The sequence below is a fragment of the Halichoeres trimaculatus genome, unplaced genomic scaffold (genome assembly GCF_033239565.1).
Source record: "Halichoeres trimaculatus isolate MK-OKI-2021-1 unplaced genomic scaffold, fHalTri1.1 fHalTri1_scaffold_8, whole genome shotgun sequence".
Classification (NCBI taxonomy): Eukaryota; Metazoa; Chordata; class Actinopteri; order Labriformes; family Labridae; genus Halichoeres; species Halichoeres trimaculatus.
The window spans coordinates 15,259,691-15,287,009 of NW_027437186.1; the positions used below are offsets into that span (position 1 = coordinate 15,259,691).

A 27,319-nucleotide genomic window follows, 5' to 3' on the forward strand; every position below is an offset into this window, starting at 1 on the left:
TTAAAAAAAAAAAAAAGAAAAAAAAAAAAAAAAGAAAAGTTTGAGACGGGTCTGCCAGAAAGTGGGTGGGCCCGGGACTTTTGGGCCCATCCTTGACGCCACCCCTGGTATGGACCTTTGCTGTCGTCATAATTGTATCACAAGTACAGCTACTCTTTGATTTTTTTATGGGTGGAGCTGTGACATTAATATACAAAATAATAATGAGTAAAAAAAAGTGCAGTTTTTTGTGCTTAGTACACTGAACGCAAAATAACATTGATTGTGCTGTAAATACGCCAGCCTACACACACAAAACACATGGTGTTTGTAGACACAGGCCCTGACTCTGAGGGATATCAGTGATTTTATCCCTGTTGTTTCAACACTTTAGCGTTTCGTGGGTTCAAAAGGTTTTGTCACTCAGGAACATAGTTTATTTTAATCATTTTGAATCTGTTGTCATTAGTCTGCTGATATATGCTTGTAAGTTATACAACATTTTATCATACATTGTAACAAAAGCTGCGTCAAAACAACAAGATTAAAGAGTGTTGTTTACAAAGAAAACTGTTTGAAATCATGTGACTTATCAGCTTGCATATTCGTTTCATTGTTTCAGGGATGTGTGGAGACAGCTCTTCTTTGAATGCTTTTGAGCTCGTCTCTCAGATCTTCCAACTTTTCTTCATATGCTCAGTAACATTTGTACCCTGTTTTTTTTTTTTTTCTCCAGATGTCTGCACTTCTTACTTTGTACTTTCTTCCCCTCATTGGTCATGTCTTGTCTCTTCTTTATTCCAGGCTTCCTCAATGAGGATGCTGTTCTTGTCTGTTTTCAATAACATTTCCTGAGCATCTGAGTTGATCAGTATGCATCACACAGCTTTAATGAAGGGTTGCCTTTATATTCAATTAACTCTAATTTCCCCCAGCCTCTCTTATTATTTGGCTAGCCCTCCTCGTCTCTCCTCTCTTCTCTTCCTTTGCTCTATCTCACCTCCACAATCAAAAGTGCTTTGCTTTGGCAGGAAAGAAGGGAGCGAAACTTTGCCAAAGCATCAAAAACATTTGAAGTGATCAACTTTGATCTGGCTGTATGAGTGCATTGCATTAATCAGACTTCTCTCTCCTCTGCTTGTATCTCAGGGTCAAACTCGTGGCAGGTTGTGTCTGCGGGCGGTGCAGTGGTTCAGGGAGGTTACGGCCACAGCAGCGTGTATGATGAGGCCAGCGGCTGTGTGTTTCTGCATGGGGGGTACAAGGCGCTCAGCAACAACAAATACGGCCTGGTAGACCACATGTACCGGTACCACGTTCATACAAAAACATGGTGAGAGCACAGAACCATTGTACCTGTCACTTTATCTTTGTATTTAGATGAAATGTTACATCCTGGTATCAGAGTCATTCAGCCCTTAATTTCTAAGAACAGATACTTGGAGTAAACAATCCTAAATTCAGACACTTGATGATTTTTGGCTCGTCATGAGTGAGTAAGTCAGAAAGAGAAGTGGATGGTGAGAAAAGAAAGATCAAACACAAGGTCTGACCTAAGCTGACCCTGGGCAGATGGATGGCTGAAAGATGATGCTCAGCTCTATCAGCTATTCCTCTTTACGGAGTGTGTGCATATTTGTGTGTGTGTGGCAGCAGACCAACTGTTGTCTCTTGGTGGCTCTCACTTTCAGGGGGGAATTTTTTTAAGCAGTCAAGTGTCACCAGAGCTTGTGACTGAAACATTTCTAAATATTAATTTACTCCATGGAGCTACTGACCCAATGCTGATATCATAATCCTGTCTGTCAGCAGAAACCTCTGACAAGTTTACCAGGGCGGTAGAGTCCTGTACATGACGTCTTAATTTCACCAAGGTTTCTATGTTCTTGGTGTCTATAGATCTCAGCAAATATCTCAGTTATTTTATTAATTCATTGACTCATGTGATGTTATAAGGGATTTCTGCTATTGGTCAACACCCCAGACAAGGTATCTGAATCAGTATTTAAAGGGGCAAAATGAAGATAGTCCAGCCCTGCATTAATACAGCATTTCTTTTCTGAACAAGGGCACTGAGTACTTCTGCTTCAGCTGTAACTTAAAGAGGCAATTACACACAACTTTGGTGCCTTGACAGCAAAAACATGCATGATAGCCCTTAGTCATCAAACCTGCTCAGGGTGCTACCAGTAAATCACTTGCAACCAATCGAAAAGGGCGACTAGGTTTATACAGGTTTTTGAAGGTATGTAAGGGCTGAGTCGTGCACCTTGAAAGTTGGAAATAAAACTTAAAATCAAACTGAGACATAAAAGGAGGCAGCTGGAGTGAGGTCAGAATTGTTGTTTGGTATTTTGTACCAAACCAAAGAAATTAGTCGGAAAGCAAGATTTTGAATTGAATGCAAGCATTGAAGGAATGTGTGGTAATAAAAGAAGAAAAATGGAAGATAGATGGAAAATAAAAACAAAAGTATGGAAAAATCAAAAGCAAGTATTCAGTAACAACAAACAAATCTACATTAAATACATCAAATACTGGACTTAATAACAACACCAGTAGCAGCTTGTATTTGGAAACATGACAGACATTTTTCAAGGCAGAAAACTGTGTTAACATATTAATATTTTCATGAACTGTGTATCAGCGAGAAGGGCTGCTGGAGTTCTTCAAGGATCTTTCGAATCTCCATGTGTCTGCAGAAAAGTCTGAGCTGCTGAAGTAATCAAAGAAGCTAACACAGTTGGTCTCCAATATGTGACCTTTGACCCACACAGACAGAGACCTCCCACTCTGTGTGTCTGTTGAGTGTGTGTGTGTGTGTGTGTGTGTGTGTGTGTGTGTGTGTGTGTGTGTGTGTGTGTGTGTGTGTGTGTGTGTGCGTGTGTGTGTGTGTGTGCGTGTGTGTGTCTGTCTGTTGACCGGTGTGTGTGTGTGTGTGTGTGTGTGTGTGCACTACATGAATGAACAGTTGGTATGAAGGGCACTCACCACAGGCCAGGTCACGCACTTAGACAGACGCCATCAATAATGTGACACCATGGACACACACAGACACACAAATAACTAACACATTATCACTTACACTTTGTGTATATGTGTGTGTGCACAGGCTGATCCTCAAGGAGAGTGGCCTGGCGCGGTACCTCCACTCTGCGGTGCTGCTGAGCGGCTCTGTGCTGCTGTTTGGGGGAAACACTCATAACGATACGTCGCTGAGCAACGGAGCCAAATGCTTCTCTGCTGACTTCATGTCGTATGACATTGGTAAGAATGAGTTTTGATAAGACACAAGGGGGTTTGTAACACATATCACGCTAAACAACACAAAATAACCATGCTGTCCATCTCTTGGAGTTTTAAAGGGATAGTTCAGTTTTTTTGAAGTGGGGTTGTATGAGCTCTATGTGACCACTAAGGACATTAGATACAGTAGAAAGTTGTCTCCTCTCCCTCAGTAAGACATAAACTGTAATCGCTGGTGACAAGGAGATAGGCGCTAACAGGGAGAGACCGTACCAAATTCAAAGGCTATTTTCCTCAGCAGGGGGCTGCCTGCACTGGGGGCCGCTGTTGGCTCTGGCTGGGATGTCTCTGTCTGTGGCAGGCGTCGTCTTGGCCAGGTGGGGGTCTGCAGCAGCGTTTTGCTGCAGTGGGCCCCTTGCTGGTCCTGTAGCGAGGCATGCCCGGGTGGAGGCGTCCTGGCTTTAGACTGTGGACGCCGCCCAGTGCAGTCGGCCTCCTGGCGTTTCCTGACCTGGCTCCTCTGTGCTCAGCCACACGATTTTTTATCTACACATTTAAAATCATGTATTGTGTGTGCATATGTATGTGTGTGTGTGTGTGTGTGAGTGTGTGTGTGTGTGTGTGTGTGTATATATGTGTGTGTGTGGGTGGGTGGGTGGTGCTTTGGGGTGGAGTTTGAATGGGGGGGCGGGGACTGTTTTTAACATGTATAGCACTTTGTGCTGCATTTCTTTTAATGTATGAAAAGTGCTTTATAAATAAACTTGATTTGATTTGATTTGATTTCTCTGCCTACAAGAACTAAAATCAAAAAGTAATACCACAGTTTAAGAGTACGCTACATAAAATATTTTTTAAGTGCATTAAGTCTTCGGAAATATAAACATTTATCTGGACCTAACTAACTGGTCATGTGTCCTTCCGCGCAGCGCTAGTGCGCTCCGTCCCCCCTCCTCCTTACAGCTGTAGGGAATGTAAACAAGCTATGCTTTGGGCACCGGTTGTAGCCTCGTGTAAGTTTGATCAAGTATCGTAATTCTTTTGTTTGTTCTCTAAGGATTGTGAGGCAGCGTAGGAAATTCAAAATGAGTGACTATGACAGCGACAATGAAGTTTCATTCACTTTGGAACCAAAAGGATACCTGTATGAACCGGAGCACACTGAAGAGGAGCTGCTACAAATGGCGACTGAAAGGAATACAGAGAAACATCCACGGACACTGTGTCCCCGGATTAAAGAGACATTTTCTTGTGTATGTCTTTTTCAATATCAACGAGTTAAGGTATCCTCTGTCTTTGTAAAGATTATTTAGCTAGGGGTGAGTGAATAAGCAACTTAAGTTTACTTTAAAACAAGGGTTCCTAAATTTTCATCCCTTGACCCCCAAAATGAGCATTGGTAAAAACACCAACAAAAAAATCTTCAAACAAAACTTTCATTGCTGGACTCTGCTTTGTGGCTTGGATTTCTTACAAACATAACAGGTCATGTGTGACTTCTGAAACCCCTCTCTGTTGTCAATTAAATAAAATGTGCGAGTAACAGCTTTGGACATTTCAGAGACAAGTTCTCTTGAAGTTTTCTTGAGATTTTCAACAGTGGAGTGCATATGTAAAAGAGGGCTTTGCATATAAGAGCCAAAGAAACCAAACCGCAGAACAGAGACTGCAGTGTAGAGGATATGGATGATTAAGGATCCCATCACAGGCTTCCCAGTCGCACCATAGACCAGATGGCACTGGGATGTTTCCAGCTCTCGACAGGGACGAGTGAGTGGAGGGAAGAAGAGAGCTTAGGGAGAGTAAAAGAGGGATTACACCAACTCTTCACAGGCAGGAAACAACAGGGAGCAGAGAGATTAACAGAATGAAGGCAGGAGGAGGGAAAAGTAATGAGAATTCAATGAACATGGGAGGAGAAAGAAGCTGTTTCTTTTTTTTCTTACGAGGTAAATGAGGAAGTACAAACATGTTGGTGACTCAGTGGGGAGAGCTGATGGCATGTCTCTGTGACGCAAAGATGCAGTTTTATGTGAGCTGATTAATCCACAAGTTAATTCGCATGAATCATCCGAATGATTGGACGAGACATAACAAACAATGATTGAGTTCAGTCTCTTTGATTAGAGTATTTCAGGCTCAGTCCCTAGATGTCTACCACCAGTGCTTGGTCATTATGTGTGGGAGATATAAACAATGGACTCTGTTAGTTTTGATAACTTGATATCTTAAAATAACAACTATGAAAAAAAGTGTTTTTGAGTCACTTCTGAACTTCAAAGCAACCTTTCTATCTGAATTTGTTACCAGTATATGCAACAATTAGTGTTAGTTTTTTTTCTGACATTTTTTTAGGGTTCAACATGTTGTAGATCTTATTATCTCTTATTATCTGAACTTCAGTCCCTATAGCTTTGTAAATGGCAAGATCAATTTGGACTGGGTCTGAGTTTTGTCCACTTAGATGTGAGAAGTGAGGACACAAAGGATACAGGGTCCTGTGCATTCCTGCGAGAGCTGCTCAGTCAGAATCACAATCAGAATCAGAATACTTTATTGATCCCAAGGGGAAATTTCATGTCAGTTACATCTCTTCCAGGACATATAAGAAAACAAACTTAGACATGGGAAAAATAAACAGGAATGGGATAAACCTAAGAGCCACCAGCTACCCAGCGCTTTGCAACAGATATGAAACAACAACATTGGGATAAGAAAGGGGGAAAAAAAAGTCAATTCTAAACTATTCCTCAGCAAGGGGTGTAGTTTGAGGTTTAGAAAAAAAACACCTCAGCATATAAGCACATGATAACAACAGACAAAAAACCCAAAGACTTGCACAAGTGTCACTGCTCAGGGGTGCGCATGCAGCCTACTTGGGCACGTGCGCATCAACCCTCTGCAGCTGAACTGTAATGGAGCCAAAGAAGGCGTTGAGTCCAAGGTTGTGTGTGTGCCATGTGACTTTATGTGTATGTGTAAGCCCATGGACTCAACAATGTCTCTGCCATCTGATGCTGACAAGGCCACGTCTGCCGTGGAGATGACCTCGGAGAGTTCTGATCCAGAGACAAGTTCACAGGAAGAGGTGCGGGATAGGAGGGGGTAGAGTATCTGTGTGCATACCATCCAGTAGAGTAGAGCAGTGGTGCATGAAGTCAAAACATGTGGCCAAGATCTTTCATTGCTTCAGCACCAATAAGCCAACAGAAAGAGTGCACATTTCACCTGGCTCTGTCTCCTTATCATAGTGAATGGTAAAATGTTTCATTGAGGTAATGTAGCACCTGACACTGAGTGCACAAGCTGTGCGTATGATTCACATGGGTTTATCTGTTATTATGCCACGTACAGAGCTGGCATAAGTTTAGACAGGCTGACAAGTATATGTCCATTGAAGTTAATAAAACGAGAAAAAATGATTCCCATAAAGCTTAAAAGAGGAAATCAACAGTGACATGTCATGGTCAAATAATGGTTAGTGAAAGGAGAGGGGAGGGGTCATTAAGGTGAGACAAAGGGCAACATGTGAATGGAGACTCCTCAGACAGCGAGGAGGACCTGCAGGTGCTGAGTGCTTGAGGGGTTCATGCAGATGAAACTGTCAGCTCTGTGCTGTAAACGCTATCTGGTCCTGTAAAGTGGGGAATTCTTGACAAATTACTTTCCTACTTCGTAATGAGGGTTTTGTTTAAAGACTTCTCCAGTTTCCTTGCAGATTTATGTTGATGTTAGGTTTTGTGGTGTTTTTTTTAATTCTGCATACGAGACTAGCATACTAGTCATGGCAACCTCTGAGTTTCCATATTTTTAGGTCTTTTCCTTGTGTTGTTATATGTATCTCCTACTGCTAATTTGACATAAAAAGAAAGTGGATTAATGCTACACATGTTTCCAGTCAGACCCGGTGCAGTTGTGCAAGCTTAATTAGTAGGTTAATGATACAGTAAGTCAGATAGCTGCTGCACTCTGGCACTGGTATTGTTAATGAAATGGCTGAAAATCAGCTTCATTTGAAGACATATGAGCTGAGTTGTAGAAGAATGCAAAGAAGGCACAAACAACAACACTTGTTTCTTGTATTCACCCTACCATCACCTCAACAACTTCCTCCTTATGTGTTCATTTCAGTCACTGACTGACCTTTATGTTTACCCAGTGTGAGAAATCTCATGTTAATTTTTTTGCATCTATTGTAAGTCAGCTTCCTATTTTTAAAGTTTTGCCTTGCGTATAAAAATGTCTCAGTGGCATGTTTTTAGCGTGCAATGTGGACAGACATTTTAGTCAGGGGCCGCGTTATGCGTGGGCTCAAAGGTCCCAGGCCCACCCACTTTTTCAAGAGGCTAATCGTGAACTTTTTCTTTAACTTTATTCATTTATATATGTTTAAATTGGTCAAAAAAGAGCATTGTAAAATTTTGATACCTCATGTTGGTTTTATTAGTGTGAGATGCTCTGTCTTTGCAAAATGAGCCATGTTTGCCACCTTTCTTGCCTGTTGGAAAAAAAAAATGAATTATGAAATATTCAACTTCATGTTTGCAGGATTGGAACATTATTTTTGGAAAGACTGTGGATTTTTATTTTTTATTTTTAATTGTGGTTAATGTCCTTGCTCTTGCGACTCATAATAAATGGAACGTCGTAGCGGCACAGCCAACTGGTGCATTAGAGCGCCACTCTTTGGTCAGTACCATGGAGAGTGATTGTAGGTAGATGTGTCTGATGCACGAAAAGGTTATAAAAATGCAATTAAAGATGAAAAAAAGCAACCAAATGAGCTTTAAAACCACACATAATTCAAGTAGTATTTTGTCAGTTTTTATTTTTCAAATTAATGATCTACAAGTTTTGTAACTGTAGGCCCAGCCAAAATTTGTCTGGCCCACCCAAAACTGAAATTCTGGCTCCGTCCCTGATTTAATTGTAAAAAAATCTTTGACTGGATGGCAATCCTCTTTACAGTAAACAAACAATGAAAGGGGATTTGGGGACCTGGAGATGAGAGCGCAGTACCATTTACTGAATATTTTCCCTGTTTTTATTGAATTTGAAACTAAGACTTGTTGCATTTAGTCACGCCTACACACTCAGTCACTAGTATTCATATGCAGTATGTAATATGCTAATTCTTTCAAATACTACACTACCCTACTTTAAAAAGTGCATCAGTATTACTATTGATATAGTGATGATTTTTATATGTGGAGTTATTTGCTTGCCTCATGTCAGTTCAAACTCCCCTCATGTGTTTTATTCTATGCTCTTCTGCTGTAAATGATCTAATACAGGAGAAAAACACCTGAGAGGATATTTTTGAGATAAAGCAGTGACTATGAGGGAACAGATATGAAACGACAGCAGAGCACTGAGGAAGGAGAGTGGGATGAACAAGAACAAAGAGACGGATAAAGAGTAAATGAGGGAGGGATTTAGGGAGAGAGGAGGAATCACTGACACTGGAAGAAGAGTATTATGTAAAGACATTAATGGTTAGAGCTTACAGAGCAGATAATAAGCCTGTGGTAGAAAAAAAAGAGCACAATGATTTAGTATTTGTTTTCAGAGCGGCCTCCTCTCAGAGTGGCTGGAAACAAATGCTGCTGAATGCTGTGCAGTTTTCACTTCATCAGGGCTGCCAATAGATGTGTGTATTTACGTCCCTCAACTCTGTACAAACACACTCTTGTCTTCACAAATATCATTTATTCATTACATTTTGCACATGCTGATCTGTCAGACTTTATCATTCATTTGGCACCTTACATTCTTACAACACAAAGAGGAGAAGGGAAGAACTAAACTTCTTAGAGAAAAAGAAAACAATACTTTTGCATCGGTCAACATGGAAAGAGCTACATGTAAGAAATTTATTTATTTATTCAAGTCATTAAGCCCAATCCCTTGGTTTATAAGTTTGATTTATGTCCCATCTGTTGATATCAAGGGATTGGGCTTCATGAATTTTGACCTATACCGAGCCGCTGTGGTGGTAGAGTCAGTAGAAGGTTGGGGGTTCTGTCCCAGCTCCTGCAGCCACATGTCCGTCAGCAGGACACTGAACCCCAGCTGAACACACTGTTGGTCAGTGGTGTGTGAATGAGTCAGTTAAAGTGATGGTTCGTAAACATAGAACCCTCTACCATCAGTGTGGATAGGTGAATGAGACCAGCAGTGGAAAGAAAGACTAGAAAATCACCATATAGTAAATACTAGTCTATTTACCATACCAGTCAGTAGAAGGAGCTTTAGATCTTTTGGCTTCACTCTAAAGCTTGGTTTATGCTTCATGTAAGGTCAGGTTAATGCTACGAATCACGTCATTTTGGCAGCCTTGGTCCATTCAAGCTGAAAATTTTGGCATCATGCACCTCAGAAAAATTCCCAACTTCTTCCACACAGAGATGGACAAATAGGAGCTCCTAGTGTCAGAAGTACAAAAAATACTGGAATTTATCTGCTTCATCACACAGATATCACTGCGATAGAATAGAATAGAATAGAATAGAATAGAATAGAATAAAATAGAATAGAAAAGAATAGAAAAGAATAGAAAATACTTTATTTTACCAAGAGGAATTTCAGGAGTCACAGCAGCAATACATGAAAACAAAAATAAGACAGTGTATAGCGCAAAAAGGTCCATAAGAAAAAAGATGATGACAGCTTGTCCATCATTCTCCAGTTCAGCCAGCCTCCACCTCCACAGGGTCCAGGACTGAGCTCCTTTAGCAGTCTGTTCAGTCTCTGTTTCCTGGATCCTGGTGTTAGCCATGTTATCCACTTCTGTGAATAGCATGATGCTACTCTGCCTTCTAGTATTCCCTCTGTTGCTGGGTTAGCACAGCTAGCCTGCCCATCTTATTGGAGATAGATCTTACGTTCCCAATAACGATGGATGGAAGGGCAGGTGGATGTTGTCTCTTCTTAGCTTTCACCTGAGAACCAGCACGTCGTCCTCACCTTCTCCTCACCTTGTGGGAAGACATCAGGCCTTACACCAGTTAGCATTGACATGCTACAGGCTGCTAACAGCTGATCTCATATGTAAACAATGCAGCCATGGTTACATGTAGGATCTCCAGACAAACACAGGAGCAAAAATAGTAAAAATATCACTGAAGGCACATCCAGTTTAGTGTGACCAACAAATAAACCATGCAAAGTAATTACCAACTCCAAATGCAAAAATGATGAAAAAAATTCAAGAATCAGACAAGGGAGAGAGAGCTGCTGCAACAGGCAGCCACTTGGCACCATGCCTAGTGCCACGTGACAATGCCTGGCATGAAATTGTCGCCAAACTCAGCAAAGAAGATAAATGGGGAAAAAGAATGTTGTGTAAAACAACTTCTTCTATGCTAGTTTAGTGCTGTGTTAGACATACGGTTGCAATACACTCACCGCTGCGGTTTGTGAACAGATGCTGAGTGGAGCATTAAAAAGTCATACTTGTTTTCTCATGCTCATTCTACATCTCATTCCTGTGCATCGCATTCATGTAGAAAGCGTAACTCAGCCTCAAGGGCTGAACCATTAAAGCTAACTCTTTGATAACACTTTTATTTTAATACATCTGTATTGGACCCCTTTACAGGATTTAACAAAGCATGACTGAAACCTTTGTCCAAGATCTACTACATCAACATTTCAAAGATCACAACAGGAAGTTATTAAAATTAAACTTCGTACATATTCCTTTAGATATGGTCATCCATTTGCAAACCTCCCTAACTTTCTCGAGCTCTCAACTTTGTGCAGGTCTTCTTTCCTCTAGGATAAATGAATCGGCCTACCTGTGGAAATCTCTCCGCTCTGTCCCTTCTTTCGTCTTCATTTACGTCTCCGTTCCTCACAGCCTCTTAGCTCGCCATGACTCGAGCTGTTCCGAATGTTAATTTGTTTTTGTTTTGCCACGCTAACCTTGGAGGGGCGACGCACGACGTTATTAGCTTCTCCTGCTCTTCTGCTGCCACACATTAGATTCAGGTCGACACGGAAAGCACTTTTCATTTGGATTTAATTCTCCCTCGCGCCCTCCAGCTCCCCCCTCTCCTCCCGTCCCTCCCCTCAACCCTGCCACCCTCACACTTCTAATTAGATTTGGGGGGAAAATGAACTCTGATTAAAAACACGGTGCTCTCCAACTTGACACACACCCACACAGTGTCTGCCGCACACAAGCACACCCAAAAGCCCAGGGCATGCTGGGAGTTTGTTTGGAACATGTTTGTAAGAGGCATGATATATTGGAGGAGCAGACAGTGGCTGCCGTTCAAACCACCTCCTCCTCCTCCCCTTCTTCCTCCTCCCGCCCTTCTTCATCAAGTCCTCCATTAGTGCAGATCAAATCAAACTGTCAATCAGCCCGGTTCGCCTGCCTGCTCTGATCTGGACTCTGATTTCTTCGCTCTCTCTTTCTGTCCCACCATGCATTATTAACACAGATTTTCTCATATCCTGGGAGGAAATTAAAAGCTGTGTTGATATGTGTGTGTATGTGTCCCTGCTTGTGTGAGTGTGTCATGGCTGATGAGTATCTTTTGAGCCTGTTTTTCTTTGGTGGCACTCTGAGTCTCAGCGCTGTTGACAAAGGTGTGTGTGTGTCCAGTATAATTCACTGAAATGCTGCTTTTTCACATTTATTTAGAGAAGTTTTCAGCAGAATTTGGAGGTCAGGTGAGGTGGTCTTTTCAAACCGCAATTTAACCAGAGCTCAACTCCAGCAGGGTCTCATGAAGTCTCTGTATAGACGGCTGTAGCCAGAGGTGATGTGTTTTCAGGTTGTTTTTGCAATTTGCTCTTGTAAATGTGTTGGCTCGGGAAAACTTCATGGGGATAATTTCAAAAAGTACAAATGTTCAGCTCACTAAAATCAGTCTGAATCTCGTCACTCCCTGCAGATTAACTTTACATGCAGGAGCGATGAGATGATATTTTTAAACCCCTATAATCAATTGATCTCGATACATTTTACTTTAAGACTACATAAGGTCCATTCCCATCATTTAGGCAAGACTTATGTTTGAGAGACATCTGCTGAGACCATGTTAGAGTTTGAGAGAGGGATAGAGAGATGCAGGCCTCCCTGGGTGTATATTTAAACCTCTGCAGATGATCCAGAATGCAGCAGCACGTCTGGTCTTTAACCAGCCAAAAACAGCACACTTCACCCCGCTGTTAATCTCTCTTCACTTGCTTCCAGTAGCAGCTCAAATCAAATTCAAAGCTCTTCTTCTGGCTTACAAAACACTGACAAGAACGGCTCCTGCCTACCTGTGGCCTCTCTTCCAAGTCTTCACTCCTTCTAACCCACTACACTCTGCTTGTGATAGACGCCTGGGGCCTCCAGCCCAGTGTGGCTCCAAATCTCTAGCCAGACTCTTCAACTCTGTTGTTCCCAAATGGTGGAATAAATTACCTAGCTCAATGCGATCCACAGTCCTTTTTTACTAGACACTTAAACTGACCCTTCTCCTCTTTTTCCTCAGGGGTAAAATGAGTCAGAAGGTCTCAGACCCAGCTCTTATTGATTTTTCTGCACTAATTACTAAATGTTGTTAAAAGTTTGAGTGTATTGTTGCAGCAATTAATTGTTGGCTAGATTATTCTACATAAAAAAAAAAATAATAATAATAAAAAATCTTACACCCAATGTCAGCACCTGCGGCCAAATAACTTGTAGCACTTTGTTGCACTAACCAAGGTTTTTCCTTCTGTCTAAATTCTTGCTTGTGTTGTACATCACTTTGGACGGAAGCTTCTGCTAAATGAAACTGTCAAACTTCAGATGTAGAAAAGATGCTCAGAGACATACCAACAAAACACCTCATTTAGCTTCTTGAGTACAGTACTAATAATAATGGTGAGAGGATGTGTATTTTCTGGCAGAAACTTCAATTAAATATCAATGAACTTAAATAAATTCCCTCATATCGCATTGATTAGGGATATGAAGGTGAAAGCTGTTGCTGTCTGGCTGCAGATACAGACTGACAGCATGCAGGACAAATAAACTTGAAAAAAATCTTTACTAACTGTTGCATAGTCTTAGATTAATGATGCTCAGATGTCTGGTGTGAAACAGTGCACTGTTTTGCATGAGTGTGTGCTTTCTGCTATGGCTATACAACAGATAACCCCTTTGGGATAGATTACTTTGAACCTTGAAGATTAAGGAAAGGTTATGAAACAGCCTGAAATTAATAGTGATGGCTCTTTGTAATTTTTCTAGAAGCACTTCAGATCATCAGGAAATTGATTTATTTTCTGTGGTTATTGCACTCTATCAGACTTTACTTCACATTTATCCTCTGTCGGGCCTCAGTCAACAGATGTTCTGGAGGAAACATGGATGCACTGAAACTTGAAAGAGGGGGTTAAACATGCTGCATTTGACAAGAAAAAAAAAGGTGGAGCTGATCATTTACAGGAAACACCAACATCCAAATCTAATCTGATATCCAAACCTGTTTTGGATACCAAATACCTTTTGGTACCAATCTTTTTGAAACAACGATTACTTTTAGATATGACTGAGAGCAAACTCTTATCACAGAAAACTCAGACATTCAACACACACATTCACAGGCTGTTTGCCCCAGAGAGAGGAGAGAGATCATAGTTTTCTTCCCGTAATCAAATCCAGAAGGATATACAGTTGGTTGCCTCCTCCACAGTCAAGAAAACTGGGACTTTAAAGGACACAGAACTGTGACTCCCCAGCAGTACTGCAGCTTATTTTAGCACATGGAGTACAGGAGTACAGCGGAGGTGACAATGTTTAAACTTGCAGCGCCTCATGTGCCACATGCTTCAGATGGAGTCAGGATGTCACACAGCAGTGAGCAGCTCCTGCTGACGGTGTGTTTCTGGAGCCGTGGTGCCAATTTGATATAGAGCATTACAACTTATTTTCAAGTGCAGCTGAGGAAACATCAGTTTAAAGGCAAGCTCCCGAAATATGCTCATCGGTAAGATCATAAATTCAAAACTGATGTTTGAAGCACACAGTTTGTCAAGCAGTATGGTTCCCAACTCACCTGTTTTATTTAAAGCTGTATTTTAAGATTCATTACATACTTGTAAAAACTACTTTATTATTATATCAGTTCACAGAAGTCTGACAAACAATTATTTTGTTCTGATTATTTAAAGTGCGTTTGTCTCTGAGTTGTGTCTTATTAACATTTTCAGTGCATATTTTAAAATATATTAAGAACTCTGTATTTGACAAATATTTCCTAATCTTTATTTTTTTTTTTATGTTTTAAAAACATCATCTTTAGATTGAGTGATAACTGTTAATGACTACATTTATGTATTTTCATTTGACTCCAAGTTATGACCAACGAGGTAGGTTTGGACTTGAGTTATGTACTTAAAGTGGTTTATTTTAATTATATCCATGCAGGAAAAACACTGAATGCAAGCAAACAGAATGAGATATATAATGATAACGTGTTACGACTTGTGGTAAAATTAAGGGTTGAAAATAAACACTTAACAAGGTGCCAGGAGTTTTTTTTAGACTCAGGTTAGCAAAGTTTATGTTGATATATTATCTCAGCAAAAAAAAAAAAAAAAAAAAAAAAAAGACAAAATAATAATAATAAAAATAAAAAGAAACATCTTGGAGCCAAGTTGTCACCAAATTCCTGCAGATGCACACGCTTATTTTAAGCTTAATGGAAACAATTTAGTCAGGTTTCTACTGTACTACGGTAGTACTGAATTTTTCTTAAGCTGGATTTCCTGGTTTCCAACTGCAAGAAATGAGAAAACAGATCTTAAAAAATAATTACTTTGGAACTTGCAATATACACTAAATTACACATTTTTTTTAAAATTTGTTATCATTTCATTAGCCAGCATGAGGGAGACATTTCCTGAGCTCTCTTCAAAACTGGAATTTGACCAACATTAAAAAAAAAATAAAATAAATAAGTTACCAATTTCACGTTATATTTTTAGTCTATGTATCACTGTCAGGGACTTTTAGGAGGAGCTTATGGAGATGTTTGACAGTCAGAGATGTCTGCTGTTAACATATATTTTGGAGTTAACCTCTACACAGATCCAAAATGGAGGCAAACATTTACCAAGGGTGTTTCAAAGTTCAGTAAGTTCCTTGAAAGTTAAACAAAATTTCAAACTATTTGTCTAAGAGAGGAAAACTTCCTTAGAAAACCGTAGCAAAAGATTTAACCACTGACCACAAATTTAAAGTAATTTAAACGGTACTGAGGGAACAAACACTTCAGTTCATACAGTTTTCACTGGCTGCAGCTAAAGCAGTTATTAGACAGGCCTATTACTGTTGTTAAGTGGGTTACATCATCTCTTTTTCAGAACCAAGCTCCTCCTTTGTCATTAAATCATTTCAGACTGCTGAGAGAAAAAAAGTGAAACTGAAAGAGAAAGTGAGAGAGAAAAGTGTTGTATGATGGTATTTAGTACTTTGAAGCTTTTTTTTTTTTTTTATAATTCTTTGCTTAGATTATCCGTCACCACTCTAATTAAAGTGATACGGTTACAAAAATGGGTTTTTATTCCTCATACTGAAACGAGGGTAGAGGGATTTCTCTCTTTTCACAGGTAATACCAAAAATAGTTTAGGACAGACATGGTGGACAGACAGGACAGAATTAAAGGACAGACATGGTGGACGTATTTTGTCACAGCTTTGCTCTGGTTTACAATCCCAAAAATTATATGAATGTCTTTTATCTGGGTCTTTTTGTGAAGCTTCAGCCTCCAGCTATAAGAAAGTTTAAACCTATGGTACAAAATGATTTGATAGCTAATATTGTGTTTTTAAAGTGCAGAGGAACTTGGCTGGCCTGCACAGAGCTCAAAAGTTAACTTGACAAACTTGTGAACTGTGATAAGGCTGGGTGAAAAGACTGACACCAAAAGAGTTGATGCTGCTAGAAGATGAGACCAATGCAAAACTATAAAGTAAAACAGAAATGTGCTTTACATGTTTCATGTTGTGATTTTAAACTCCTTTGAAGATGTGGATGTTCATAATACCAACACTCACTTTTTAAACATTCTTACCACACCACTGTCCTGACTGAGAGAAAAATTTGAGATACAATTTGATTACTTTCAACAAGCCAAACTCAGTGATAAAGTTTTGGTCGTTACTCATTTTAATGAAGTTATCGCTGGTTCATAAATGCCTGTGAGATTGATGAATTAGTCTAACAGTTATTAAAACCACAGAAAGTAGTTACAACTCATTAGCAAGGTGTCCTTTAGATAAAATGTCAGGACAAAGACATTAAAAAGTTCCTTTAAGACTTTCATTAACGTTTTAAACACTGTATGCTATTTTGTAAGAGCATAACAAACCCTCAGCTTCATCAAACTACAGTGTGAATGATTGTCAGTAAATTAGAGAAAATCAAAGAGAAAAGAATTATAGACCCTAAAGGACCAAAACAATTTTTTTGTTATGTTTGCTTTGGAACATGTCAGTAAATTAATCTTGACAAAGGGAGCTGCTGGTTGATTTCAAGCATTTTACAAACACGCTCTACACAATCTTCTTTTCAATGTGTTTTGGATTGACATGTGTATTATTTTAATTTCAAGCACACACAAGGTGTCTGTCTTTTAATTCTTCTTAATTTATGTTGATGTGTTATTCTCATCAGCTTGTGACGAGTGGTCCGCCCTTCCCAGACCAGGGCTGCACCAGGACGTGAACCGCTTTGGTCATTCTGCTGTGGTTAACAATGGGTAGGTTCACTTTAATACAAACCTTCACCTGTGAATATGCTTTTGCAACTCTTCTGCCCACTGTCAAATCCAGCGTCCAGATTTATTAATTTTCTTATCTGCACATGAATTTAATTTTATCTGAAACATATTACTCTGATATAACCTATGAAACTTTTTGAGTTTTTTCTTGCTAATTAAACACAGGTATTCATAATGCATTAGCGCTCTGCTCCTTTCTTTGCCTTTCCCTCATGTCTTCCTGTGTTGCCCTCTAAGTTTTGGAAACACTCAGCATCTCAGCCAACCCTCTTTCTGCCATTCCCTTCCCTCTTTTTTTATTTGGTTATGAGGGTTGTTTATGGATTGACATCTTTATCTCAGTGTTAAATTTAGTTTCAGCTATAACTCATACCCTCACCTCTACCAATACATCTCTGCATGTCTCTGCTGCCTCACCTTCACTTCACTTTTGACTTCCCGAACACTGCTTTATATTTATCTCTCTTTAATACTCGAAGAACTTTACAAATATCTTTAGCAATTCTGTCTGTGTATCTCTGAGTTTTGCTGGCGACATTCTCAGAAAGTTGGTCAATTTAATCCAGAGAAATAAACCTCTGTGAGACTGTTTTAAAAATCAGAACAGCAAAGAAAAGTTGGCAGGTGTGACCTGAGATGATAATACTTAATTCAGTCAGGAACACTCTTGCCATACATTGAACCATTTATTGCCAAATGGATACAGTTAGAATTGGCGTTACAGCTCTGCTTTTCAGGGTTGGCCAAGCAGCCCCGCGTACGTACATACAAATCAGAAGAATGCATACATATCAATAGGATACATACAGAGTCTTAATAGGGGGGACGGATTATTTAGACAGCAGCAACTGGGTAGCAAAAAGGTAGCAGGGATAAAACAGATTGATGATGTGAATAAATAGACCGCCTTGTTCTTAGACACATGCTGTGATTGGTTGAGAGGGGTTAGAGATTGAATATCAGCCTGTCAGCTGATCGCAGCTGGGCGTATGACTTCCATGTCCTGCATGAACTTACGCTAACTTTATTAGTTTCATCCATAGAAACAAAAAGCGAAGCCAGCTCACACTTAGTTTCAAAAACATCCTGAGGCCCTTGTTACTTGATCACTTGATAAAGTCAGATCAGAAGAGATAAATTAACTTTCTCATCCTTGTCCAAAACACATTTTTTACAGTGTTGTTTTTTTTTTAATGGCACCTTATTAGATTCTGCAAACATGCACTAAAAAAATCTCTGCAGGTATTTGTTGTCACAGCCATAGCAGTTAACACAGACACTGTGATTTATAGCTCCTATAGGGAACTTTGATTTGTTTCAACTTAAAGTGGCACCTGAGGCTTTGTCAATTCAGTCCAACTCAGGTCTTGCTGATTCATTTTTATCAGTCAAAGGCATCTCTAATAGAGGATGTTTGCTCAAAAAGGTTGTTTCACTACATGCTGTTCATCACTGCGTCTGACATCTAATACTCTGAAATAGTTTTCAGTCAAAATTGACTTTTGAAAAATAAGCTGTATTCACTTTGATGGTCTTGTTTACTTTTGTACATCATAAATAGGCATGCTAATTTCATCCTGTTTCATAAACTATGATAATACAAACTCCTTCTAGGAGCTCTAAATAAAGCATTTTGAAAATATATTTGCTGTATTAGGATTATTGTGCTGTATTCATACTCACCCTCTGCTGCTCTGGCAGGTGCCGCTCTTAAGTGCCATAAAACAGCTAGGAGGTCCTCATGTGATGACATCATCTTTTCGTCAAGTCTCCTGAAGATCTTGTGCTATTCTATGTATATGTATATATACATTTCAAACAAACAGTTTAAGCAGACGGATCTAGTAGTTTCTACAACATATGATTATGGAGTGGTTGAAAATCTGTACAACATCCATCATTGTAACTACTATATACCTATGTCTCATGTATCAGACTTCTTCTGACAAACTAAAACAATAACAAGAAAGTATTTTTTTGTCAGAGTGTGTGCTGCAGCTTGCTTGCATTTGAACATAGATTAATTTCCCTTCTATACTCATTGTTGTTTGAGTTTTATGATTGTTTTTATATCAGCAAAAGTAAAGGCAACTAAATGATAATTTTGATCAACAAATTTCTACCTTCGAAAACGACCATCTCTAACATCAGTCTCTTGAAAATAAAGAGGAGATAACATTTTTATAAGGAGCTGATATTTTCACGGGAGATAGAAAAGAAACGTATCTGTTTGCTACCACAGTTCCATCACGATGTGACTTTCTGTTGAACCCAGAAATAATGGTCTGACCCTTTAACACCGATTATCCACCAAAAAGCCAGCTCCGAGCACAAAAATGTCAGCTTTGAACTTCAAAAGGCCAGCCTCAAACCACTCTTTAAGTTTCCTTTCTCAAACCAAAGTTCAGCTTTGTTTCTTAAGAATCTTCTACTGCCTTCTGTCTTCACCTCTGCAGGCATTTCTTATTTTTATAAGGTTTGTACTGTCTTGTTGTAACTTCTTCTTCTGTGTTACTTTCTCCTTCAGCTCTCAAGGTTTCTGTGCACTGAAATGGTCTCTCTGTTTTTTCCAGCACCATGTACATCTTCGGGGGATTTTCAGGCCTCCTTCTGAACGATGTGCTGGCCTACACCCCTCCATCCTGCCTGGCCTTTTCAAACTCAGCTTCATGTGCTGCTGCCGGGCCGGGCCTTCGCTGCCATTGGGTCAAAAGCAGATGTGTCCCCTGGGAGCCAAAACCACCTGGGAACATTTTTCCTACTCCTCTGTGCCCCCTTAGACCTGGTATGTTGAACTTGTTCCTCTATGTTAACCTCAGACTACTCTGATAAGTGCACTGCCACATGATATTTTTCAGGAGCATAGTAGCTGTTCAGACAGATTTGGCTTGTGAAGTGTATTTCATCCCTAATCGCTGCTGAAATGGTTCTATTGTTTAAGATGTATATTTGAGTCAAATTGAACTCTATCATCTGTTTTGACCGGGAAAAAACCCTGATCACTTTTTTTTGTGTCATTTCTATCTGTTCTGTCTCCAGACAGTACGGACGAGCAGTGTTTCCGGTTTTCAGACTGTGCGAGCTGCACTGCTAACACTCGTGGCTGTCAGTGGTGTGAGGACAGGAAATGTATCTCTGCCTCCAGTAACTGCACTGTGGTAAGTCTTTGTAGGATAACTTTTGACAGGACAAACAAAAAAAATACAGAATTAGATAAAAAAACAAAACAAAAAATGCTTGACTCAAAAATACAAGTTTTTTTTTTTTTTTTTGATTATTAATGAAGTAAGACGGTAATTCCCGAACATTGGGGTCATTAAAAAAACAAAAAAAAAACTGATAGGGGATTTTTGTACTACCTTTTAATTAGAAAATGATTTAGAATTGAGTATTTTATCCATTGTTGTGAAAAATTGTGGAGTCTAAATTCTACTTTTTGTTCACCTCAGTCTGTTTTTGAATTGGTCTTTTGTGCATTCCCAAGGCAGAGGTCGCAAGATTTGTTGATTCTACTTCCGTAGTCACAGGCTGAAAAGTTTGGGGCCCCTGGAATCAGGAGCTCTGCCTCCCCCAAATTTTTCAAAGTTGCCTTGTCGAAAATGCCCCTCATAGTGTGAAATTTTATCACCTCAAATGACTGAGGTGGTAGACGGGTCCGGACACGTGACGCTAAAAACCTCAGTGTAGTGTTCACAACATGACCGTGGATGACACAGTGGTGAGATTTGAATATGCCAACATCTTTGTTGTTTTAGTTGTTGTAGTGCTGAAAACAATAATCTTCCTCTTACCCTGGGTATTTTCTTTCACCCAGTAGTGTTGCTCTGCTGTTTTTGCACTAGTAGCATGATATAAACATTGTCAACTATAGGCACTCACTCAAAATGCAGCCTACCCTTAAAAAAAGTGTAGTTTTGAGGATTATTTCACATCTATGAACACAGCTTTAAATAAGTATATTTAAATAAGTTGTGAGGTACACATGAGGTGTACATGGGTTTAGTCTCCAATGAATTTGAATATGCTGTGAAAATTAATTCCCAAGTTATTTCCATAAACTAATTCCTTGAAAGACTTTCTTCCTTTCATTCAGAAGACCCATAAATTTAATGAGTGTGGTGGAAAGCTGAACATTTTAATAGGTTTTAAATCTATTTTCAACTTCTTGTGTTTAGCATCCAAGTGTGGTGCTAAATGTGGTTAAAGAAAAGTTTAGCTGGATATAAATAAGGATTAAAGCTGATAGAAAACAAAATTAGATAATGTCTAGACAGATCTAAAAAGCTGTTATAATTCAGAAACCTCCTCTTAAATGTATCTTTTGTTTTATGTCCAGAACAAAACTCATTTATTTTTATTTATAACCCTCATTAATGATTTAAGATTTGTGTGATTTATATTAACAACTGTGGCTGTTTGTTTTCTTTTGTACTTTTGCTTATTTTTTTCCTCTGTCTCTTTCTCTATTTTCACTCCCAACCCTGCTGTCTCCGTCTTTCTCTGTCGATGTGTCTGCATGGTGCCTCTGTCTGTCTCTCTGTTTGTGTCCTTCATTGGGTTTGTGTGTTTATGTGTCTATGTATGTGTAGCTGACTCTGGAGCTGGCCCAGCAGCATGGCGGCGCTCTGTCTCTGTCTCCCCCACCATCCATGTTGTCTGAACATCAGCTGAGCTTGTGGAAGCATGGAGCCAGAAGGAGGGGACATGTGTGTATTATATGACCCTTGACACTTCCTGTTAGGCAGCTGGTCATGCTGAGGTCAGAGGTCAGAGCAGAGCAGACGTTTGGGCAGTGCACACAGCCAACTGAAAGCTCAATATGCTTGTGTTCATAATATTTGGTGCCTTGAGGAAAACTTTTTTTAGAATACACAAAACATCATGACACTTTTGCTCTTAGAGCGCAAGTAAGAAAGTCAACCATTCAAACCAGACCACTTTTACATGGGGACCTTGTGTCCTCCAGAAATTTGACTTCTATATCTATGTTTGGTGCCGAAGCAGCAGATGTTTATTACCACATGAAAACCATTAACCCTGTCCAGAGATTGAAAAATCTTCCTGACAAACAGGTCAGCCATCAGATATTTTAAGATTTTCTCTTCAAGGTTTTAGCTTTCTCTTTCTAAGTAAGACAAACCTTCACAGAGCCTGCAGTCTTCATCACTGCGGTTGCTGGTTCAACTCCTGGCCATGACCCTTTTCTGCTTGACTGCCCCAACTCTTTACTCCTCATATTTCCCATCTCTCTCTTTAGATGCCCTATCAATAAAGGCAAAAAGCTTTAAAGTGATACTCCGGGATGGAACAAGTTGGGTCCTATCACAAGGTTTAGGGCAGAAATTACCCCTACAGCAGTGTTTTTGTGCAGCAGAAGCCCAGAACGCTCGCACCAAACACCCTCTCCCTGCTCCTCTGCCGGTTTCCTCTGCACTCAGAAGGGGCCAATTTTTACTTGAACAAAAACAAAAATAAACAGACTCCCACCGAAAAAATCTGATATCGTCTGCATTCACACTTTATTTAGAGAATTTTCAGTGCGTTACTTTTACACAAAAACACCGCTAAATAAGGCTCTAGTTCTCATCGTGTCTCCTCGTCCTGACAGACTACCTGCGTTTGTTTAGATACGGCGTTTGTTTATATCCCCGCGCACGGACTGTATCAGTCTGTGCGCGCGGCGTGCCAGATATAAACAAACGCAGGTAGTCTGCCAGGACGAAGACACGATGAGAACTAGAGCCTTATTTGGCGGCGTTTTTGTGTGAACGTAGCGCACTGAAAATTCTCTAAATAAAGCATGAATGCAGACCAATATCAGACTTTTTCGGTGGGAGTCCGTTTATTTGTGTTTTTGGTCAAGTAGAATATGGCCCTGTCTGAGTGCAGAGGAAACCGGCAGAGAAGCAGGGAGGGGGTCTTTGGTGCGTGCGCCCTGGGCTTCTGCTGCACAAAAACACTGCTGTAGGGGTAATTTCTGCCCTAAACATTGTGATAGGACCCAACTTGTTCCATCCCAGAGTATCACTTTAAAGGGGCTGTTAAGGGTTCCCAATTGATCTTTAAAAAGTCTCTTGATATGTGCCTGATCCTAATCCACACTTTAAATATGAATTATCAGCACTAATAGAGGTATTTTCAAATTGCTGCTTTTTAGTTTCCTAATCTGATCGAGTCAAGCAGGACGGCAAGTCAGAGTCTCTTTGACAACACCACGCTCATTGACAAAGTTTAGTTTTGAGAAGAGAGATCTGTGTTTTTCTCTGCAAAAAAAAAAAAATAAAATAAATTTTTTAGTGATAGTGGACTCAGGAGCCTAATTGCCAGACAGAGAAGGGACAGAAGAGCAAAAGAAAACTAAATGGGAGAGTGATAGAGCACGAGCTAAAGGCTAAAACTACACTTCTACAGTTTTACAGTTTCATTTGGCAGATGCTTTTGTTCAATGCAACGTACAACACAAGCAAGAATTCAGACGGAAGAAAAAACATAGTAAGTGTGACAAAGAGCTATACGTTGTTTAGCTGTAGGTGCTGACATTTTTTTTTATGATAATCTGCCAACTAACCACAATCACTTGCTGCAACAGTATACTTCAACCTTCAACAATGTTCAGTAATTAAAACACCGGTTAAAGGCTAAAACTTTAAAACACCTTTTTAAAACTTACATTCTTACAACAGTGTGCTTGAGACTCCAGGCCAAATGGTGGGGCTGCACTCTAAATTAAACTGATCCTTCTCACAGCATGTTTCATTAATGAATTGAAAACACAACAAAAATACGTTGTGTAATCCTGAGTCTCTACAACTCAATTGAAAGAAGAAAAAGCAAATAGCAATAAGAAGTTTGATGCAAAAATGTCTTTTCAAATCTGTTCAGGGATCTTTGATTAACTTAAACGTTTGCTGGGAGGCGCACAGCTCAAATTAAATAAATAAAACAATCCCATATTAATTTCTCTCTCCTTTGCTCAGTTTGATTCCCTGATCCATCACACTTAATCCATCCTCAGCTTATTGTGTTTTCTGTGAAGGAGAACTCTGATGATGAAGTTAGACTTGACTGATTTTTGTCTCTGCTGTGTTTTTGTGTGTGTTTGCAGTCAGTGAAGGACTCGTCCAAGTGTAAGCGCAGGGAGGAGCAGGAGTGTTTCAAACTGGCCAACTGCAGGAGCTGCTCCCTTAACCTCAACTGTCAGTGGGAGGCGCAGCAGCAGGAGTGTCAGGCTCTTCCAGGTGAGACACTCGACATGCACACAGACAGAACGGGTTTTCCCATCATCCAAAGCTGCTGAAGAAGAGCAGAAGGAGACAACGTTCACACAGCTTCAGTGTTTGCCTGTACCGTCACTTATTGTCTGCTGGTTATTATCTCCACCTCAGCCCTCTCCATTCTCTTTCCATGCAGTTATGTCGACTGATAGGCTTTGCATACATTTCTGAACACGCACTTTAAAAATACTGTCTCCACTTCACCGCAAAGAGAAGAAGCCAAATGAGAGGTGTTTACTGGTTGTCCTGGTTACAGGTCCTTGGCTGACTAACAAACAAACAAACAAACTGACTGCTGTCCTGCAGAGCCCTCAGCAAAAGTTGCCCTCTGTTTGAATGTGGAGCTAGCATGACTAAGAGCAAAAGAAACAGTTTGATGTTGACCCGATGCAGTGTGCTAAAGGCTAGCTGCCTTGCTGTTGTGTAGGTTGTTAGTTGTCATTAATTTAATGCCAAGGCTTGTACATCCCAGCCCCGTAGCCTGGTGTTCAGCCTCTCTGAGGTCTGCTGTTATCAGGATTTTTGTGGTTTAATGATCATCATAAAATGTAGGCTACAACAGTACCAATCTAAGTTTATCACATGGTATGGACATGTTTTAGGTCTGAATTGAATATTTTAAATGCAGTTTTGAAAATTGTAATATCAACTGAGCATACAGAACAATAATATTGCTTCATGAATTCTAAACCCTTTTGCAATTTTTGACCTAAAAATCTGTAGTACATTGTAATCACTGAAGTGGCTTTAACATTAGTTGGATATAGTTTGAAACCTGGTTCTGCATTTTCAAAACCTTAACATACAAGAATATTTGACTTTCACTAAATTACTGTTATCGAGTATTCTGGGTCATAATCATTCCTAAGATTAGGTCACATCATTCAAAGAAAAATCAGTAGAGCCCAGTCAATGATTCAACCTTCAAGCACAACAACATTGTGCATCAGATTTAAACCAAATTCAGGTCCTTCAGCTACATCTCAGGGAAAAAAAAACCTAAGTTTTTTAGCTTCATCTACTACTGCTGCTGCTGAGGGATAGTAATCCTCCTCCACTTGAAGCAGCCATGTGATACATACTAAAACTTTGCTGCCTGTCCTGTTGTTAGAAACAGTAATCAGATGTTAAAATCTGCATTGACACAGGCAGAATCCATTCTAATCAGCTAACTGAACCGAGGGACATGGTATGTCAAGTGATTTATTAATACAGTAGTTTGTGAGAAAAATGTTTTTGTTTTTACTGATAATAATAAATAGTTGTTAGATATAGAATAACAATCTGTCTCACATTTGCTCCAGTCAGCATGTAAAAAATAAAAAATACTGATCCTAAGAATTTTCATAGACAATAGTAAAATGAGACAAAATTTATAATACCCTGATTACAAAAGCACAAGTCTCATCTATCAACAGACAACAATCTTGCAATCAATAATTATCCATCATTTAGGAGCCTCGACAGTCAATATTGATGTAAATTAACAATTTTTTGCTTCCAGTGTACACTTCAAAGCGTTTTAAGTTTCATATTCTGGCAAAATGGACTGTTTCTACTGGTTTGTGTTTAATCTTGATACATTTGTAAAAGTGTGTTCCTATTAGGTAGTTATTCTATGACTTCCCATCACACCTGAGCACTACAATGAAGTACATTCCTTTTTTTTTTTTGATAAATATTATTTTCCTGCCTATTGGTGTATCTTCCTTCTAATATAGCTGCTGTTGCTTATTGTTGAGACATTCTTTCATTCATTCATTTTCTTAGCCGCTTATCCTGTTCAGGGTGTCTGGAGCTGATCCCAGTTGTCATTAGGCAAGAGACGGGGTACACCCTGGACTGGTCACCAGTCAATCACAGAGCTGACACACAGACAGACAGACAACCATTCATGCACACATTCACACCTATGGGCAATTTAGAGTGTTGAATTAACCTGATAAGCATGTTTTTGGACTGTGGGAGAAAGCCGGAGTACCCAGAGGAAACCCACGCATGCACAGGGAGAACATACAAACTCCACACAGAAAGGCCCACCGGCCAAGCGAGGGAATGGAAACAGGGACCTTCTTCCTGTGAGGCTGCACGGCTAACCATTGCACCACCGTGCAGCCCTATTGCTGAGACAGCTTTTACTTTTTGTTCGTATTTTGTTCAGAGCTTATAGCGTTTAAAACTACTGAGCTACTACTTTCTTTAAATCAACACAACTAATATCAGGTTCTGAGTATCAGACATTAACTGACTGAAGCTGAAAAGACTGACCCACATTAGGTAAGGAAGGACTGGACTCTTTTTTTCAGACATTTTTATGTGGCTGCTGTCATTGGTGTGTCATTATTTGATTCAGATCTCTTCTCTTCTTTAGCCGTTTTATTTTTGAACCAAGTGTTTGTGTAATTTAAAACAGAGCCATTTAGAGGACCATTAGTGAAATTAGTATCACTAAGCAGGTGTTGCTAAGTCCATTTGCATGACAAAGGACTTTGTATTTCCCACAGACACAGTGCGCTGAGGTTATGGAAACTAGCCGCACCACCACATCAGCTGTAGCCTTTTCTCTTTATGCACCATATTATGACTTATTATTCTGAGCGGCCTGGCATGTTTATCTTTGCTTTAACACAAAATACTGCAACCCAATCTGTTTATTTTTATACTCCTTCCTCTCTAACCCCTACATCTGTCTTTCTTCTGGGGTCGATTATTGCCACAATTATTGTGATGGGAAAAAATAAAGAAAGCTGGTATTTTTTTCCTGTAAGATAAAAAAAAGGTTAGTGATGGAAGCCATTATATGCCTGTGAATGTAATCAGTGCTAGAGTCCAAAATAAACACAAGTACTCTGTAGAGGTAGGATGACTTTTCTTCCCTTTCATCCTGGCCTATTGAGTGGCGTCTGCTATTTAAGTCTCTCACAAAGTGATGCCAAGTTGCCAAGAATGATGTATGAGATGTATGTATACCTTTTTATGGATGACTCCCGCTAGCCTTAGTCATCCTTTGATAATCATCATAAATGTGTCTTTACCTCATTGGTCTT

The 27,319-nt window shown here is 39.7% G+C and overlaps 1 protein-coding gene across 3 annotated transcripts in view; it reads left to right on the forward strand.

Annotated features, from left to right (window-relative positions):
- The window catches only part of atrnl1a (attractin-like 1a), a 384,223-nt gene that overhangs the window by 134,486 nt on the left and 222,418 nt on the right, over window positions 1–27,319 (forward strand). For 2 of the 3 annotated variants that reach the window (XM_074676260.1, XM_074676261.1), the window contains exons 9-15: window positions 1,129–1,312; window positions 3,092–3,246; window positions 16,893–16,977; window positions 19,572–19,783; window positions 20,038–20,156; window positions 21,588–21,704; window positions 24,104–24,236. In XM_074676260.1, the coding sequence (XP_074532361.1) occupies window positions 1,129–1,312; window positions 3,092–3,246; window positions 16,893–16,977; window positions 19,572–19,783; window positions 20,038–20,156; window positions 21,588–21,704; window positions 24,104–24,236 (1,005 nt within the window). The remainder of the gene's footprint in view (window positions 1–1,128; window positions 1,313–3,091; window positions 3,247–16,892; window positions 16,978–19,571; window positions 19,784–20,037; window positions 20,157–21,587; window positions 21,705–24,103; window positions 24,237–27,319) is intronic. The other variant, XM_074676262.1, reaches the window with a different exon arrangement.